The sequence below is a fragment of the Eumetopias jubatus genome, unplaced genomic scaffold (genome assembly GCF_037043125.1).
Source record: "Eumetopias jubatus isolate StellerSeaLion01/CBP00866 unplaced genomic scaffold, mEumJub1_p1.0 scaffold_10, whole genome shotgun sequence".
Lineage (NCBI taxonomy): Eukaryota > Metazoa > Chordata > Mammalia > Carnivora > Otariidae > Eumetopias > Eumetopias jubatus.
In genome coordinates, this window is record NW_028274816.1 from 74,398,795 (window position 1) to 74,415,542 (window position 16,748).

Here is a 16,748-nt window from a genome sequence, read left to right on the forward strand (position 1 = left end):
ACAGACATTTTTCCAAAGAAGACATCCACATGGCCAACAGACACATGAAAAAGTGCTCCACATCGCTCGGCATCCGGGAAATCCAAATCAAAACCTCCGTGAGATACTGCCTCACACCAGTCAGAATGGCTAAAATGAACAAGTCAGGAAACGACAGATGCTGGCGGGGATGTGGAGAAAGGGGAACTCTCCTACACTGTTGGTGGGAATGCAAGCTGGTGCAGCCACTCTGGAAAACAGTATGGAGGTTCCTCAAACAGTTGAAAATAGAGCTACCCTACGATATAGCAATTGCACTACTGGGTATTTACCACAAAGATACAAATGTAGGGATCCGAAGGGGTACGTGCATCCCGATGTTTATAGCAGCAATGTCCACAATAGCCAAACTGTGGAAAGAGCCAAGATGTCCATCGACAGATGAATGGATAAAGAAGAAGTGGTATATATACACAATGGAATATTATGCAGCCATCAAAAAGAATGAGATCTTGCCATTTGCAACGACGTGGATGGAAGTGGAGGGTGTTATGCTGAGTGAAATAAGTCAATCAGAGAAAGACATGTATCATATGACCTCACTGATATGAGGAATTCTTAATCTCAGGAAACAAACTGAGTGTTGCTGAGTGGTGGGGGGTGGGAGGGATGGGTAGCCTGGTGATGGGTATTAAAGAGGGCACGTTCTGTGTGGAGCACTGGGTGTTATACACAAACAATGAATCATGGAACACTACATCAAAAACTAATGATGTAATGTATGGTTATTAACATAACAATAAAAATTTAAAGCAAAAAAAAAGCAGTAGAGATGAAAGAAAGCGTAAAATCAGGACATTGTAAGTAGGAAGACATATTGCGTGAGAGAAAACATAGAACTAACTAGGACTTCTAAAAATAAGAATTCAGTTATTTAAATGAAAAAGCAGTGCACAGGTTAAATAATGGACTAGCATTGGAAAGAGAATAAGCGAACCAGAAGACGGATCTGAGGAAACTGCAACAGAAGCAGCTCAGAGAGAAAAAAAAGATGAAAAATATATAAGACGTTGTGAGAGTTGGCAGACAGAATGAGAAGATTCAAAATACATCTAACAGAGGGAAGTAGAGAATAGAGAGAAGCAACAGTTGGAGCTATAATAGTTGAGAATTTTCCAAAATCGATGAAAGACCAGAGCTCATCATCATCAAAGAGAATTTACTATCCACAGGCCCTTGAAGAAATAATTATTTGCTTCGGTTAGAAAATGATTGAATCCAAAAGGAAGAAACAAGGTCTGAGAATTTCTTAAATATATGGTTCATCTAAATAACAAAGGCCATAAAAAATGGCCACCTTGGGAATAGTAGGTAGAACTAAAATATAAAACAGTAACAGAAGATGGAAAAGGATGATCAAAGTATTCTAAAGTCCTTATATTGTTTGGAAGAGGCTAGATATATCACTTTATATTAGACCTTGTTAAGTCAATATATATATTGTTAAGTCGCATATAAAATGAAATATAATTTCACATATAAATGAAATAAGATTCATCAATAAAATAAAACAATTGTGCAAGATTGTTGAATCAAAATCTGTACCTCTGAAACAAATAATACATTATATGTAAAAAAAAAAAAGAAGAAGAAGAAGAAGAAGATAGCAGGAGGGGAAGAATGAAGGGGAGTAAGTCGGAGGGGGAGACGAACCATGAGAGACGATGGACTCTGAAAAACAAACTGAGGGTTCTGGGGGGGGGGTAAGGATGGGTTAGTCTGGTGATGGGTATTAAAGAGGGCACATTCTGCATGGAGCACTGGGTGTTATATGCAAATAATGAATCGTGAATTGTGATTAACATAGCATAATAAAAAAAAAACCAAAGTAAATAACTTCAAAATCAGCAAAGGATAGAGAGGAGAATAAAGAAAAAGGAAGGAGGAAAAACTAAGCGTGGTGGCTAGAAAACACAAATTAAGATGGTAGGAAGAAATTCACTCTATCAATAATGTTAATAAATGTAAATCAGTTAAATTCAGTAATTGAAGACATAGATTCTCAGAAGAGGCTGGACTGAACAAAAATCATACAATTATTCAGAATGGCGTTCTGAGATTCATACGTTTCAAGCTCACCTGGGTTCTTAATGCTGTCCATTAACTGTGTTTCCTGAGTCACCTTTCATTCCTATTTCAGCCATTGCAAACTTTTACTCTGCTCCCCAACCTACCTACCTCACCACCACTCCTTTACTCCCAGCAGGTGAACATGACACGGCTCTCCCCATTTATATAAAGACCAACAGGAAAGACTCTCCTTCATTTCTTCCTCTCCTGATTCCTTTAAGTCTCTCTCTCCCTAGCTCAGTTGCCTACATGGATCCATGGATCATGGATCTCATTTCTAGGCTCCTGTTTGTCCCCAGCCCCTATCACATTGGAGCTAGCTCTCCATCTTTCTATTTAATTTTTAAAAGATTTTATTTATTTAAGAGAGAGAGAGAGTGCATGAGCAGGGGGGAGGGGCAGGGCAGGCAGAGGGAGAAGCATACTCCCTGCTGAGCAGGGAGCCTGATGTAGGACTCCATCCCAGGACCCCGAGATCATAACCTGAGCCAAAGACAGATGCTTCCCTGACTGAGCCACCCAGGTGCCCCTCTCCATCTTTCTAAAGAGAAGCTCACCATCTGTGACCTGAATGGCATTTCCCCTTTCTTATGTACCCCACTGTACTAATCATTTCTTCTTCTTCCTGTAAATTTACCTTCTCTTCTTGCCTACTGCTCTTCCTTTATAATCCATGCATCCTCCCAACTCCTGGCCAGGATCTTAGTACACTCAGTCTCTCCCATCTCAGGGGATCCATGTCCTTCTTAAGTTACAATCCTTTCTCTCCCATTTCAAAGTTTGGCTTCTTTAAAGGGTTATTTATACTCACTTTCCCTTTCTCAGCTCCCATTTGCTCTCATTCTAATGTAGTCTGGCTTCTGCTTTCATGGAAATCATTCTCCCCAAGATCACTGATGACTCCTTTTTGCAAAGTTCAGTGGCCACATCTCAGCCATATCTTATTTGAGTCCTCAGCATCATTCAACACCACTGGCCTGCCTTCTTGAAATGTTTTCTCTCACAATCTCATATTTTCCCTGCTTTTCCTCCCATCTCTCTGCTCTATTCCACAGTTTACATCTTCTGAATTTCTCTTAATATGTATTAGTCTTCTTCCATGCTCTACTTCCAGTCTCATCATTGTGCACACATATCCCCAGTGACTTCATCCACTCCTGGTTTCAATGACCAACTACTTGTTGATGACTGTCAGCACTTTATCACCAGCCAAGATCAGATATCCAAAAACCCATGGGACAGACCTGTGTGAATGGCCCAGAGGCACTCCAAACTCAACACAACACAAACTAAAATAATAATTTCTTCTCATCCCTAAATCCATTTCTGCTCCCATCTTTTAGATATTGGCACCTTTACCTATCTAGGTGTTTATTCCTAGAACCTGAGACATTTCCTTGACTAAAACTTTTTTTTAAGATTTTATTTATTTATTTGACAGAGGGAGAGAGAGAGCGAGCATGAGCAGGGGGAGCAGTAGAGGCAGAGAGAGAAGCAGGCTCCCCGCTGAGCAGGGAGCCTGATTTGGGACTCAATCATAGGACCCCGGGATCATGACCTGAGCCGAAGGCAGATGCTTAACCGACTGAGCCACCCAGGTGCCCCTAAAACTTTTATCCATATATAACCATATGTGAGTTGGGTTCTGTCCACCCCCCCATCTCTCTTGCCCAAGACAGTGGAACTTCTACATAATTATTGTACAAACTCTGCACCATCCTATCTAGAGATATGGAGGCCACAGAGAACCAGCAGTAAAACCTAGTGGTCACATATTGGCCACGGAGACGATGCGAGGCTGGAAATCCCTGCTCTTAGTGTCTCTCCCTCCAACCTCAATTGTCTGTTATCCCAGAGTGGGCATGAGCTGGTCTACCTGCCCCCATCATTACTTTTCATTTTTCCTACCCTGTCCCTACCTGGAACAGAGGCTTTGATATTTGGAGAAGTTCCAATAATCTGACAGAGTGTATTCCCTCAAAGGTGTGCTGTTACAGTACTGAGCAGTATCCTGCTCAGAACCAGGGTCTTGATTGCTCCTCTGATCCGGGAGCAGGGCTGGGAATGTTGTTGAGCCTGCATAGGACAACAGCCTGCCCACAAAGGGTGAGAGGCTCAGACACCCTCAAGTCCTGTCTTCCAGTCCCCCACAGGGGAAATAAAAGCCTTCCAAACATTGTGGGATAAAGGAAGGAAGCTATATACTGCATCATCTCCCAGGATGACAACCGTTTTTAAGAGCTGAGCTTCCTGAGAATTCACTGAAATTCCCTCATGGCAATTGGACTTGTGAGATTTTTGCAGGCTGGTGGGTTTTCTCAGAGTGCAATCATGCCGAACCAGCCAATGCTCACAGCAGTGGGACTCCTTAGCTTCGGGGCAACCGCACACACTGGCTGAGGATGAAGTCTGAGCTACCATCCCCCGCATGGAAGACGAGGCTGGGCACAGACTTAATGCTCATCAGACTTCCATGGAGTTGAGTTGTCAAACGCACCTCCCAGAAGGTGGGAACTCCCTAACACGGGGTGTGAGCTGGTCGACTCAGGAATCCCGCCTCGCTGGACTTTCTAGAAGGAATTTGGAAACATGGAAAAAGTACTTGGGAATTCTGACTTTGTGTTTTTTTTCCCAAAATCTCGGGACTCAGGGGCTGGGAGGAGGGCCTTGCCGCCCAACCTTGGCCGACAGGGCAGTTTTACCTTCTTCTCAACTTCGGCGGCTGTCTGCTTGGTGGTCTCCAGGTTCTCCACTAAAGCCGTGTCCCCCAGGAAGTTCCCAGATGCTGAGGACAGGCGAGATAGCAGGTTGTCTTCTAACGTCTTCAGGGTGATTTTGAACCCATTCTGCTGCTTCGTGAGATCTGACTGCAAACATCAAGTAAGGCAGAGTCAGATGGGGAAGCCCTGAGCATCCTGAATAAATAAATGCTACGGGGTCAAGTTTCTTCCTTCAGATGGATGAAGCGGGAGACAGGACAGCATGAGAACAGACAAGCAGATGAACTGAATCCCAAATGCACCATTTATTAGTCATGTGACTTTGGGCTAGTTTAGCTTCTTCTTCTTTTTTAAAATATTTTATTTATCTGACAGAAAGAAAGAGAACACAAGCAAGGGGAAAGGCAGAGGGATAGGGAGCAGCAGACTCCCCGTTGAGCAGGGAGTCCAATACAGGACTCGATCCCAGGACACAGGGATCATGACCTGAGCTGAAGGCAGACGCTTCACCGACTGAGCCACCCAGGCGCCCCACCTTCCTGGTTTAAGTTAGCCCCTTGGCTTTTTAATATCACGCTACTTTATTTTCTTGGAAAGTCTTGTCATTACCTCGAATGACATTATTTGTCTACGCTATTTATTTTCTGTGTTCCTCCACTAGACTATAAGCTCTGTGAGGGTGGGAACATGGTCCCCCAGTCCGTGGTATTTTGTTATAGCAGCCTAAGTTGACTAAGACACTCTCCTCACATGGTGGTTACTTCTGGACTCATGTGTGGGCCCAAGCACGTTCACAACCCTGGGCCAGGCTCTGCTCTTGGTGACAAGAGTGTCTGGTCTCCCAGCTGTCTTTGGCCTCTCTGTTCTTCATCTTGCTCCAGTCTCTGTTTCCCAACTGGACATTCAGGCAGCTAAATGGTGATGGCCAGACCCCACCACCCCCCAAAGTCTAGCAAAGAACCATGCTGCTCAGCTCCAGGAAAAGCAGCCCCCACACCTCACCCAAAATGGGGAGCAGGGTCTCGTGGCCGGGCATTTTCATCCTCCCTTCCTTGGTGGATACCCCACGTACCTTCAGCTGCTCCAGGTCCGGCCTCTCCATGCTGACCACAGCGGCCAGCAGCTGGTCCTCCAGGCCGTCCCTGGTCACCGTGAAGTTGATCAGGGTGGCCTGAGCCTGCAGTTCGGGCTGGTAGTGAGGATTGGCTAGCTTGGTGTGAAGGATGAGCCGGAACCTGGGATTGTATTCACACTCTTTGTCTCCAATTTTAATGAATCTGGAACACGAAGGGTCATGTGAAGGTGGGTTGTTTTCCCATGAGAATCGGTTCAGTGACAGAATTCTAGATGTTTTTCTGTGAGATCGTGGCAAGCAATATTGCCACATTCGGATTCCTCCCAAGCATGTCTAGATTGAGCCCTGAGATCCTTGTTTGCCTTCATGTGGGGCATGGGAGTGGAGGGTGAGAGACTTTCTCCCGCGGCCGCCATGTTTGATTTGACGTGCATGGCTGTTGGGAGAGCCATTCCCACAGTAGTCCAAGTAGGTTGGTACATTATGAAACTTTCCCAGCAGATGGCAGTAAAGTGTTTACAGAAAAGGACACCATCAGTTCGCACAAAGGTGCTTGATAGGCTTGCAAAAATAGGGCGTCCTTTTTTTCATGGCTGACGGAGAACTATGGGTGGCAATGGTTAATTCAGCAAATGAGCACATCCTAAGGACACGGAAAGGCAATTTATGGCCTGGGCAGTGGGTAAAGCAACCCTCCATGATAATGCTCTCTCTCCTATGTGCCTATTGTCCTTCATCCTCTCTCACCCTCTCCCTTCTGCCAGACACTTGCTAAGCCTTGATCACTTGCCAGCCCCCAAAGCAACAGGGGCTCATCAAAGGGCCAGAGCGCTGAGTTCTCAGAACCCAGGAGTCTAGCTTGGATAAAATGCTCACGCTTACAAGGCAGTCTGCATTTTGACCACTTCCTTTCTAGAATTCCTCCAAAAGAGTGCACTGTTCCCATGTAGGAGGAAGTCAAGGAGGACGTGACTGATGGGAGCAGTTATTGCAGGAAACTTTCTCTACGAGTCAAGGGCAGCTAAGTATTCCCTCTGCGGAAGTGAGAAAGGTGTGCGTGCTGCAGGAAGCCGGTGGCAGGAGTTGAGGAGAGGATGCTCAGGGAAGAGCAGATCTGCTCACGTTTCTGGGAGCCTGCTCCTCAGGAAGGATCAGCGACATGGCGGAGTCTTACCGTCCTTTCTTGATGACCTCTCTCCCAAGCAGGGGTCCCAGAACAGGATCAACGGACTCTTCTAGGTTTTCGATCAACACCATGTCTCCAGCCTCCAGGGCACGCTCTAGGGTTTGGAGATAGCTGGGGGGAGAGAGTTGGGCAGTATGAGCCTGTGGCAAGGTACAGATGCACAGGAAATGTAACAGGACAACTGGGGCCTCCATGGAAGACGTGGGGGTGCAGCTGCCCGGGCTGACCTCAGTGGGCCCATTTTTCTCTATTTAAAAGGATATTTATTTGATCTTGTACAGTTTCAGAAATAAGGAAACATGACAAAATACAAAAAAGGACACAAAAATGAATGGGACCCTTTCATTGGTCATTGGTATTTTGGTGTTGAATGTGTATGTTTGGATATATTTTCAAGTTGATTCCTTTTATTTTATTTTATTTATAATTTAATTTATATTTGCATTTATATTTACTATTGGATTCATACAGCACGTTTATTTTATAATTTAGTTCCTGTACATAAAATGTATTGGAAACATTTCCCCACGTCATTAAATATTCTCCTGTAACAATTTTCTTTTTTTTAAAAGAATACATTTTAATTTTATCATGTTATGTTAGTCACCATACGGTACATCATTAGTTTTTTTTTTTTTTTAAAGATTTTATTTATTCACTTGAGACACAGAGACACAGAGAGAGAGAGAGCATGAGCAGGGAGAGAGGCAGAGGGAGAGGGAGAAGCAGGCTCCCCGCTGAGCCAGGAGCCCGATGTGGGACTCGATCCCAGAACCCTAGGATCCTGGCCTGAGCCAAAGGCAGATGCTTAACCATCTGAGCCACCCAGGTGCCCCACATCATTCGTTTTTGATATAGTGTTCCATGATTCATTGTTTGTGTATAACACCCAGTGCTCCATTCAATACGTGCCCTCCTTAACACCATCACCAGGCTTACCCATCCCCCCACCCCTCTCTCCTCCGAAACCCTCAGTTTGTTTCCCATAGTCCACAGTCTCTCACGGTTCATTTCCCCTGAGCCAAATGACCTGAGCCAAAACCAAGAGTCAGAGGCTCAACCAACTGAGCCACCCGGCCGCCCCTAGAAAGGAATGTTTTAATCAAAGTGTGGGAAGAGGCTAGGATGAGATTATCTGGTCCATGACACAGATAAACATATACCCTGGTATACCTTGGGATTCATTTCTCCTCTTATCCTCTCTAGAAGAAGGGATCCATTCTGGTAGTTTATATTTGCTTTGTTTAACTGTTTTTGTAACATTGCGTGTTTGATTTAAACAATGCTGGCTGATCTGGACCTCTGGGCAGCCACGTTTGGGACAGACGACCAGAGCAGTAAGCCTCACCTTGGCGGCTGAGTGTTGGAGAGGATAAACCTTGGATTTCTAGCTGAGGACCACCTGCTTCAAACACTGCCTCCATCAGTTTTAAAAAATATTTAATACATTAATTTACAATTGCGGTGAAATGTACATAACATACAACCTGCCATCATCGCTGCTTCTAACTGTACAGCTCAGGGGCACCAAGCACATTCACACTGTTGTCACCACCATCCATCTCCAGAAGTTTTCCATCTTGCAAAACTGCAACTCTGTACCCCTTAACTAATGACTCTCCATACCCATCCTCTCAGGCCCCTGGGAACAACATTCTGCTTTCTGTCTCTGTGGATTTGACAACTCTAGGAACCTCATGTAAGTAGAACCATATAGTATTTGTCCTTTTGTGACTGGCTTATTTCATTCAGCACAATGTCCTCAGGTTTCATCGATGTTATAGCGTGTGTCAGAATTTCACTCTTGTTTGAGGCTGAATAATATTTTATCATATGGATATATAACACATTTTGTTCATCCATTCATCTGTTGATGGATACTTGGGTTGCTTCCACATTTTGAATATTGTGCATAATGCTGCTATGAACATAGCTTTTAAAATGGTATACTCTTGGGGCACTTGGGTGGCTCAGTTGGTTGAGCATCTGATTCTTGGTTTCCACTCAGGTCATGATCTCAGGGTCGTGGGATCAAGCCCCACGTTGGGCTCCCTGCTCAGTGAGGAATCAACTTGTCCCTCTGCTCCTACCCCCACTCATGCTCTCTCTCTCACTCTCAAAATAAATAGATAAAATATTTAAAAAATTAATATGGTATACTCTTGCAGACATTAATTTGCTTCTGTGAACCTCAATCTCCCCAGGTGTGAAATGGTACCAGTAACGCTAACCTTATCAGCTGTGTGGATTAAGGAAAGCATTTGAGATAAGGTCCCTAACACGAAGATTGGCACATACCCAACCGCCTCACAAATGATCTCTGTTCCTACCTTTACCCCCACGGCCCTGTCCTATCCCGCTCATGTATCCTGATGGCACAGAACAAGAACTGAGAACTGAAAATACCAAGCTAGGTTCTAACACAGTTAATGAAGCCATGAGGTGGGAGGTGTGGAGGCCTGGGGCGGGTGCTGGATAGACATTCTCCGCGTCATCCATGTCCCTTTGGGTGGTAAGTCCCCCGTCGGGTACGTGTGAGGCGGCATGGCAGGTACCAGGGCTCTCGAAGGTTCACAACTGACTTGGGTGCTGTGCCTCCAGCTGCAATGTCCCATCGTTCCCCAGGAGAGACAATGTTTAGGTTTGTGCTCTGGGGCTCTGGGCCGGAAGTGGGAACACTGGGCGGAGAAGTGGGCTCGAGGATGGGCTGCGACAGGCACAGTTTGGCTGAATGTGAGGGAGACTTTGTGAAACCCAGAATTGTGCCTGACCAGGGAGGACGTGTCCAAGGAGAGAAGGGAAGGGAATGCTGGACGGTGGAGACAGGACTCCTGATGGGTCGGGAGGCTCACGCACACTCACGCATGCATGCGCACGCACACACTCACACACACACACGATTTCTCACGACAAAGAAAAGCAGAGACTTGGTACCCACGCATCTTTCATTGGGAGGTTTCCCAAAATGGGAAGAGAAACAGGAGAAGCCTTGTGGAGGAAGCAGCGGAGGGTAGACACAACGCACTGGGGCCTAAGATCCCCTCGAGACACTTTTTTGTGCCCTCTGCACACACGACAAAAAGGGAGAAGGGATGTGCTCAGCCACCTACCCCTTCTGGCCGATCTGGGTGACCTGGAGGTTCTCGCCGTATTTGTTCTTGATCCACTTGATGCCTTGCAGCTGCGGGTCAACCATGAGGGGCCAGCGCTCACAGCTGAGGAGGATGGTGGCATTCTCCGTGGACATGCGGTCCGCGGGGAGGCCCTGGTCCTGCCAGGCGGCCACATCGGCATCATCCGTCAGCATCCTTAGGGGATCCAGGGTGGGGGTGACGGGGATGGGGACCTGATGAGGCAGAAACAGGACACCCGCTCAGAGCAGAAGCTGGGGGAACAGGGGAGCGCCCAGGAGCTCCCGAAGTCGGCACAGCTCCTTCAAAAGCACGATCAAAATCCCCCCAGAAGCGTGCTTTCTGGTTTCGTGATTATTTCTGGAAGCAGGTTTTCTTCAAGTCCCGAGAGCCTTTTTTTCTCTTGATGGAGGAACAGCAGCAGAGATCCGGCCTCTGTGACCCTTCGTTCTTGGGTATACTCGCCTAAATTGAATTTCTAGCATAGATTATGTGTGTATTATCAACAGTCTCCTCCCTGCCCTTACTCGTGTTAATAGGGTCCCTTTCCCCCTGCGTTCTGATTCTCGTGCATGCTCTCCGGAGCAGATCCCAGGCCTGGCTGGGCTTACCCCCACCTGTGCCAGCCCACATCACCCTTTCCGTCATGCACGGCAGTCATCACCTGCTGACAGAGGCCCAGCTTGCAAAGAACCGGAGATGCTCCCCTTTCTCCCAGTCCAGAACACCCCCCACTTCTGGGGTTGCCTGCATGACCTCCCGCTTCAGACTCGCTTGCTGGTGCATGCTGGGAAGCCCGCCAGTGCACCTCCGGGCCCGAGGATGCCTCCCTGGGACCTGGTTCCCTCTGTGGCCCCCGTGTGTGCCCCAGATCCCTCCTTTTCTTTTCTGTTGACCTCTCTCAGCTCATCCAATTCTTCTACAGCTACTATTTTCCACTAGGGACACGCATACTTTTTTAACTGGGGTAAAATCCATGTCACTTAAATGAACCATTTTAGAGTGCATGATTCAATGGCATTTGGTCCTTCACAATGCTGTGCGACCATCAGCTCTATCTGGTTCCAATACAGTGTCCTCAGCCCTAAAGGAACCCCATACCCTTTGGCAGGCCCTCCTCATTCCCCTCTACCCCAGCTCCCAGCAACCACTAGTCTACTTTCTATTTACCTCTTCTGAATAGTTCACATAAATGGAGTCATACAACAGGTAACTTTCTGCTTCTGGCTGCTTTCTCTTAGTAAAATGTTTTCGAGGTTCACACACACACACGACCCTTTAACCTCTCCGTCCCTCTCTCCTCTGTGGTTTGTCTTCCCTGTTACCTCAGGAAAGCGTGTCCAGTCTAGCCCCTTTCCCTTAATCTCACTCACTAGGGTATCGGATGGCCAGCACTCTACCATCAAACAAACCTTGAAAACAAGATCTGCCTCTGGAGGTTCTTATCCTGGGATCAGGAATGTATTTCAGGTCCATTTTATGCACTAAAAACATTCCTGTGAGAAGAAATCCGTAGGTCTCACTGGAGCGCCAAAGGGGTCATGGCCTAAAATTGCTTAGGAACCCCCCAAAAGCCAGAAAAATCCCCACTGAGCTGCCCTTGAGCTCCTCACTCTTGTGCACCAGTTAATTGTCCTTTTAACAATTTCCTTTCCCATGGTGTCCAAGATAAATAAATAGCAGCTTTATTTTTGTTTCTTTCCTAGTGCCGTAAGGGCATGTATGTACGTATGTATTTCCATAATAGTTTTTATATCGCTATTTAACAAATCATCAAGTGAGTAAGGTTTTGGGAGCTGATCTATGGAACCAACCGTCACCAGACAATAAGAGTTTTATGTTCTGAGGATCTGCCTATGGACACATTCTGGAATACAACTCTTCTGTACGTAGTGAACTTTTGGGCTGACTCACTGCAGCCACTTTCTGTGAACCTAACCTCCTCTACGGGACGGTGACCTTCTTGTGGGCGTGTGGGTCTTTGAACGGCTTTTGTCCTCCTGTCTGGTGGAGAGGGAGGACATGCAGAACCCTCAGTGAACATCTGTGGATCGAGGATGACGAGTGATGACAAAGTGGACAAGGTTAGGAATTATTCTGACTATAGGCTCCAGCCCTGAGCCCCTTTCAGCCAGGGACCAGCATTGCCCCCCGCAATCATCTCAGTAGAAATGGAGGGGTGGGGAGCAAAATCCACCCACTTATACTAGGAGGACAAGCTGAGGACACATGACTGAAGCAGGCAGAGCTGTTTGCTTAAGGGTGTCCGGGTTCCCATGACCAGGATCTTGGCCCTCCCATGGCTCTGAAGTTTGGCTCAAGAGCAGGGAGACTGGAGGGAACACACAGGGTGCTTCGGATGCCTCTTGAGTTTTATAGTTTCGAGGCAGCCTGCTGGGCAGTGGATCAGAGTGTCTCTGGAGAGCCCAATGGAGAGGCGAGATCTTGTCCTCAGGTGGCCCAGAGGGCAGTGGAAGGGAACGTGGGTGAGCGGAAGGAAGGACATGGGTGCCCATGTCACATGCAGGTGAATGCTCAGGGGGGCGTGGCGGGAGGAAGTCGGCAAGAAGGAACAGGAAGATCTGGAAGGTCAGTGTCCCGTGAGCTCACTGGTAGCCCCAGGCTGGTGAGGTCAGGAGAAATTCAGGCTGTACCTACTTCCAGCCGGCTCAGGTAGGGTCTCCAGGTCCCGTCCAGGAGGCTCTGCCGGTATCTCTTCGTAAAGAAGCCGAGGTAGGACACAAAAGCTGTGGTGAGTAAAATGTCTCCGCATAACTTGCTCTCCTGGTGTCGGAAGTTCTGCACGGCTTCTGCCCACCTCACGTTCTCAGAGGCAAGTCCTCCCACCTACGAGTTCAGGGACCAGACAGGAGAGAAGGCTCATCATCCCACAGGCTCTACATAGTGCCATGGACTCAGTCACAGAGAATGCACAGTGCACGTCTGATACCAGAAGACTCGGGACATCACCTGTGTGGCCCTTTGGATCACTGGGGACTTGTACTGGCCACGGCACACACTCAGTAAACACACCTATTCTGTGCTGTGCATCATGTGGGCTGCAGGTGGATTACAGGCTTTGAGCGCAGGCTTCCGGGCTCTGCCCTTTATAAGGCATGAAGACAAATACCACCCACCTCCAAGAGCTGGGGAGAAAATTAAATGTGATCATGTACGTTCATCACCTAGCGCAGTGCCTGGGCTGCAGGACCTATTATGTGTTCTCCCCCTTCTCCTCGCCAAGTGCTGGGAATCGGAAAATAAATAAAATCACTTCCAGGCGCTATAAATAATTCACAGTGGGTGGGCAGATAGACACGGTAATTAAGACAGAGTTAGAGGTACCAGAACATGGGTGTGCACAAAGTATCAAGATGGTAGAACACGTCCTGACTGTGCCTGCCCCACTTTGGTATGGCACACCTCTCCGTGGGGACCCCTCTCCGGGGAGGAGAGGCCTCCTTTCTATGGATATGGCAGAGCTGAGTCTGTGTTATGACTGACCCCTCGTCCTTCCTCGAAAGATGGCATCGTAGAATGTCACAGCTGAATGGGCCAACCCAATCATCCCCATGCCTGTTTATAGATGACACAGATAAAGACCAGAATGTTGAAGTATCGGGCCAGGACCTCTAGGTGGGTAGAGACGGGGTTGGATTCAGAGCCTGTACACCCTGCCTGCCTTCCAAGGGGACCGATTCAGAAAATGCTTCACCCAGGCAAAGAAGGCTCTGCTAAGTTCTGCAAACGAAACAGAGAACGGGATGGAAGACAGGCCAGCTAAGAGGTCTGGAATGCTTCTTGCCTCTTTGCGGAAGAGCTACCTCTAAACTGAATTGTTCAGTTCAAATGATCATCTCAACGCAATGCAAGAGCAGGTCCAACAAACAAGTACACAGACACACTCCTGTGGAAGAGCCTTTCCTCACTAAAGCACAGCTCAGTTCCATCATGTTGTGACTCGTTTCTCCTTCAACGAGAAAAAGCTGTCTTCATTTTAGAAACACATTGTGGCTGGAATAAAAGTAAAAAGGTATTGACTCCACCTCCCATCATTGGAGACCAAAGTGCTGTAAAGGCTCTCTGTGGAAGAGAAAACATGCCCAGCGGACACTGCTTTGCAGGATCTTAGCTGATTTAGGACAAGAAATATAAGCCATGGGGGATTTCAAAAAGGCTATGAATTCTTTGACACTCCCTTCAACAAGAACTGGCACCTGGGGTGCCGGGATGGTTCATTCAGTTAAGCATCCCACTCGTGGTTTTGGCTCGGGTCATGATCTCAGAGTTGTGGGATCAAGCCCTTAGTCAGGCTCCCTCCCCCCCGCCACCTCTCTTCCTGTGCTCTCGTTCTCTTTCTAAAATAATTAAATAAAATCAAAAAAGAGTTGCTGCCTATGCTCCTCCTCCCTGAACCTGAGACTGCTTTGGCCAATAGAACGTGGTGGAAGGGATACTGTGTTTGGCTTTTGGTCCCAGGCCTTAAGAGACTGGAAACTTCTACTTCCTCTAAGAACCCTTGTGCTTGGAGCCCTGAGTCCCCGTGTAAAACGTCTAAGTACAGAGGCCTGAGACTACATGGGGGAAGCTCTGCCCTTCTAGTGGTTCCTGCCGAGGTGCGTGGGACAAACCAGCCGGCCACTCAGTGGCCCAGGTAGCTACCACCCAGAGCCGAGAACCTGCCAGTTGCAACCTGCCCAAATTCCTGACCCACAAACTTGTAAGAGACAACGAAATGGTGGTTGTGTTATATCACTAAGTTTCGGGGTAGTTTGTTAGCAGACACCCATGAGACACACAGCCTGCTGTGACCCTCAGATTTCCTCTCTTAGGGAAGCCAGAGCCTGCGTGTGTATGTGTATGTTTGTGTGCACACGTGTGAGTGTACCCATGCGCATGGGCAAGGTTATGCTCACAGACGCTCAGGGTCAAGAGGTGTCATTCTTCTCTGCTTCTGTCTCAGTCCCTAATCCTGGTCATGCCTTTATCATCAAACATTCCACAGTTAAGAGCTGCAGAGCTTGCCTGTTGAGTGGCTAGCTTTGTCTTGTAAGGCTTCCTCTGGTCGAGGCGCATATATGCACGTAAGCATGTCACGTCTCACCCCGCTGTCTGATAGATCAAGGGCTCCCATCCTCCCAAACGTCTCTGTAGGGAAACTCTCTTGACCAGACCAGGGTGTGCATTCACACTTCTCAGGACTCAGGCCCTGCAACCCAGCACATTTTAATATCTGCTCCCCCTACCCCGCCCCCCCCAATCCTAGTACATTTTAATATTTCCCCCCAAGTCAAAGCAGAGCTAAGCTGTGCTCATCTATTTTGTACCTCGGCAGCACTTGACGAGCTCAGCTAATATAATTATGGCTCAGGCTGCTGAGGCTCACACTCACCAGGCGATTTGCAAGGGAGATGGTGCCTGCAGTCACTTCAGCTTCTTGCTGACATTTGAGTTTATCTGCCGTTGCTTTCTCAAACTTGGCTGTGAGTTTGGCCAGGTTTTCATTAAGGTGCTGTTTAGGAAGGAACACAAGGTCTATCATTAATTCCAGCCTAAGTCATCACCTCCAGTGGGGCCGAGATAGAGTCATGTGTAGGTGGTTTTTAAGGAAGGCCCTCCCAGGGCAGGAGAGCTGTAAGGGACTGGAGAAGGCAGGGCAGAGAAGGAAAGGTAGGCAAATTAGGGGTGATCTCAGGTGGAGTCCTGGGGGAAGCCTAGGTCAGTCCTGACCCAAGTGAGAGAGCTTTTTCCTACCTTGGTCCTTGGTGTGGGGCTAAGAGGGGTGATGGACATGGGGGTGGGGTGGGGAGCATAAATTCTGTCTCTCCTTGTAGTGGAAAAAAAAGGGTTGTAGGAGCCTGCCAAAAAACTATACCAGTGTGCTATTAAAAGCAAAAGTGCACCAAAGCCTGGGGTGGCCTGAAAATGGTCATTAGGATGCCAGGGGTCCTGGGAGGGTCCTCCCACTGGAAGTCTAGGGTTTGGGATTGGGCCGTGTGCAGCCTAAGTCCTCTCCTTGCTTTCAGGTCCTAGGAGGACAGGTAACTTTTGCTTAACCTCACCTATTCTGTCCAATTATCCTGAAGTAGAGGAGAATTTTGTAAGAAGACACGGTTTCAATGTTTTCTAAATTCATCAAGAGTTTAGAATTGAAGCACGTAGCTTGTGTTGCCCTCAGAATACGTATTTACATACACGAAGACATAGGGACACATGGTAGATACCTCTAAATATGTCTCATGTCTACGCAGTAACTGGGATTTGGGCTGCTTTGCTGGCCATTACCATGTCCCAAGAGAAACAAATCAAGGGCCAAGTTTATACAGCCAAGCAGTTTGAAAAGCAGGTGGTGAGCCATCGATTGACGATGGCAGACTGGCCACACTCATTTACTTCCTCTTCTTCCCAAGACTTCTCTAAAATAATTTTGAAAACATCATAAATCCTTAACCCTAATCAACTGTTGAGGGTCACTGGAGAGTGAGGGTTTCCAATCGATTTATGTTAGACTGGGCTCACAGAGGAGT

At 47.4% G+C, this 16,748-nt stretch overlaps 1 protein-coding gene across 1 annotated transcript in view; it reads right to left on the reverse strand.

Annotated features, from left to right (window-relative positions):
* Positions 1-16,748, reverse strand: part of DNAH9 (dynein axonemal heavy chain 9) — a 371,410-nt gene that overhangs the window by 93,590 nt on the left and 261,072 nt on the right. Inside the window, exons 51-56 of the mRNA XM_088027042.1 lie at positions 15,614-15,733; positions 12,880-13,068; positions 10,201-10,436; positions 7,079-7,201; positions 5,902-6,106; positions 4,812-4,976 (exon numbers count right to left, since the gene is read on the reverse strand). Coding sequence (XP_087883168.1) covers positions 4,812-4,976; positions 5,902-6,106; positions 7,079-7,201; positions 10,201-10,436; positions 12,880-13,068; positions 15,614-15,733 — 1,038 coding nt within the window. The remainder of the gene's footprint in view (positions 1-4,811; positions 4,977-5,901; positions 6,107-7,078; positions 7,202-10,200; positions 10,437-12,879; positions 13,069-15,613; positions 15,734-16,748) is intronic.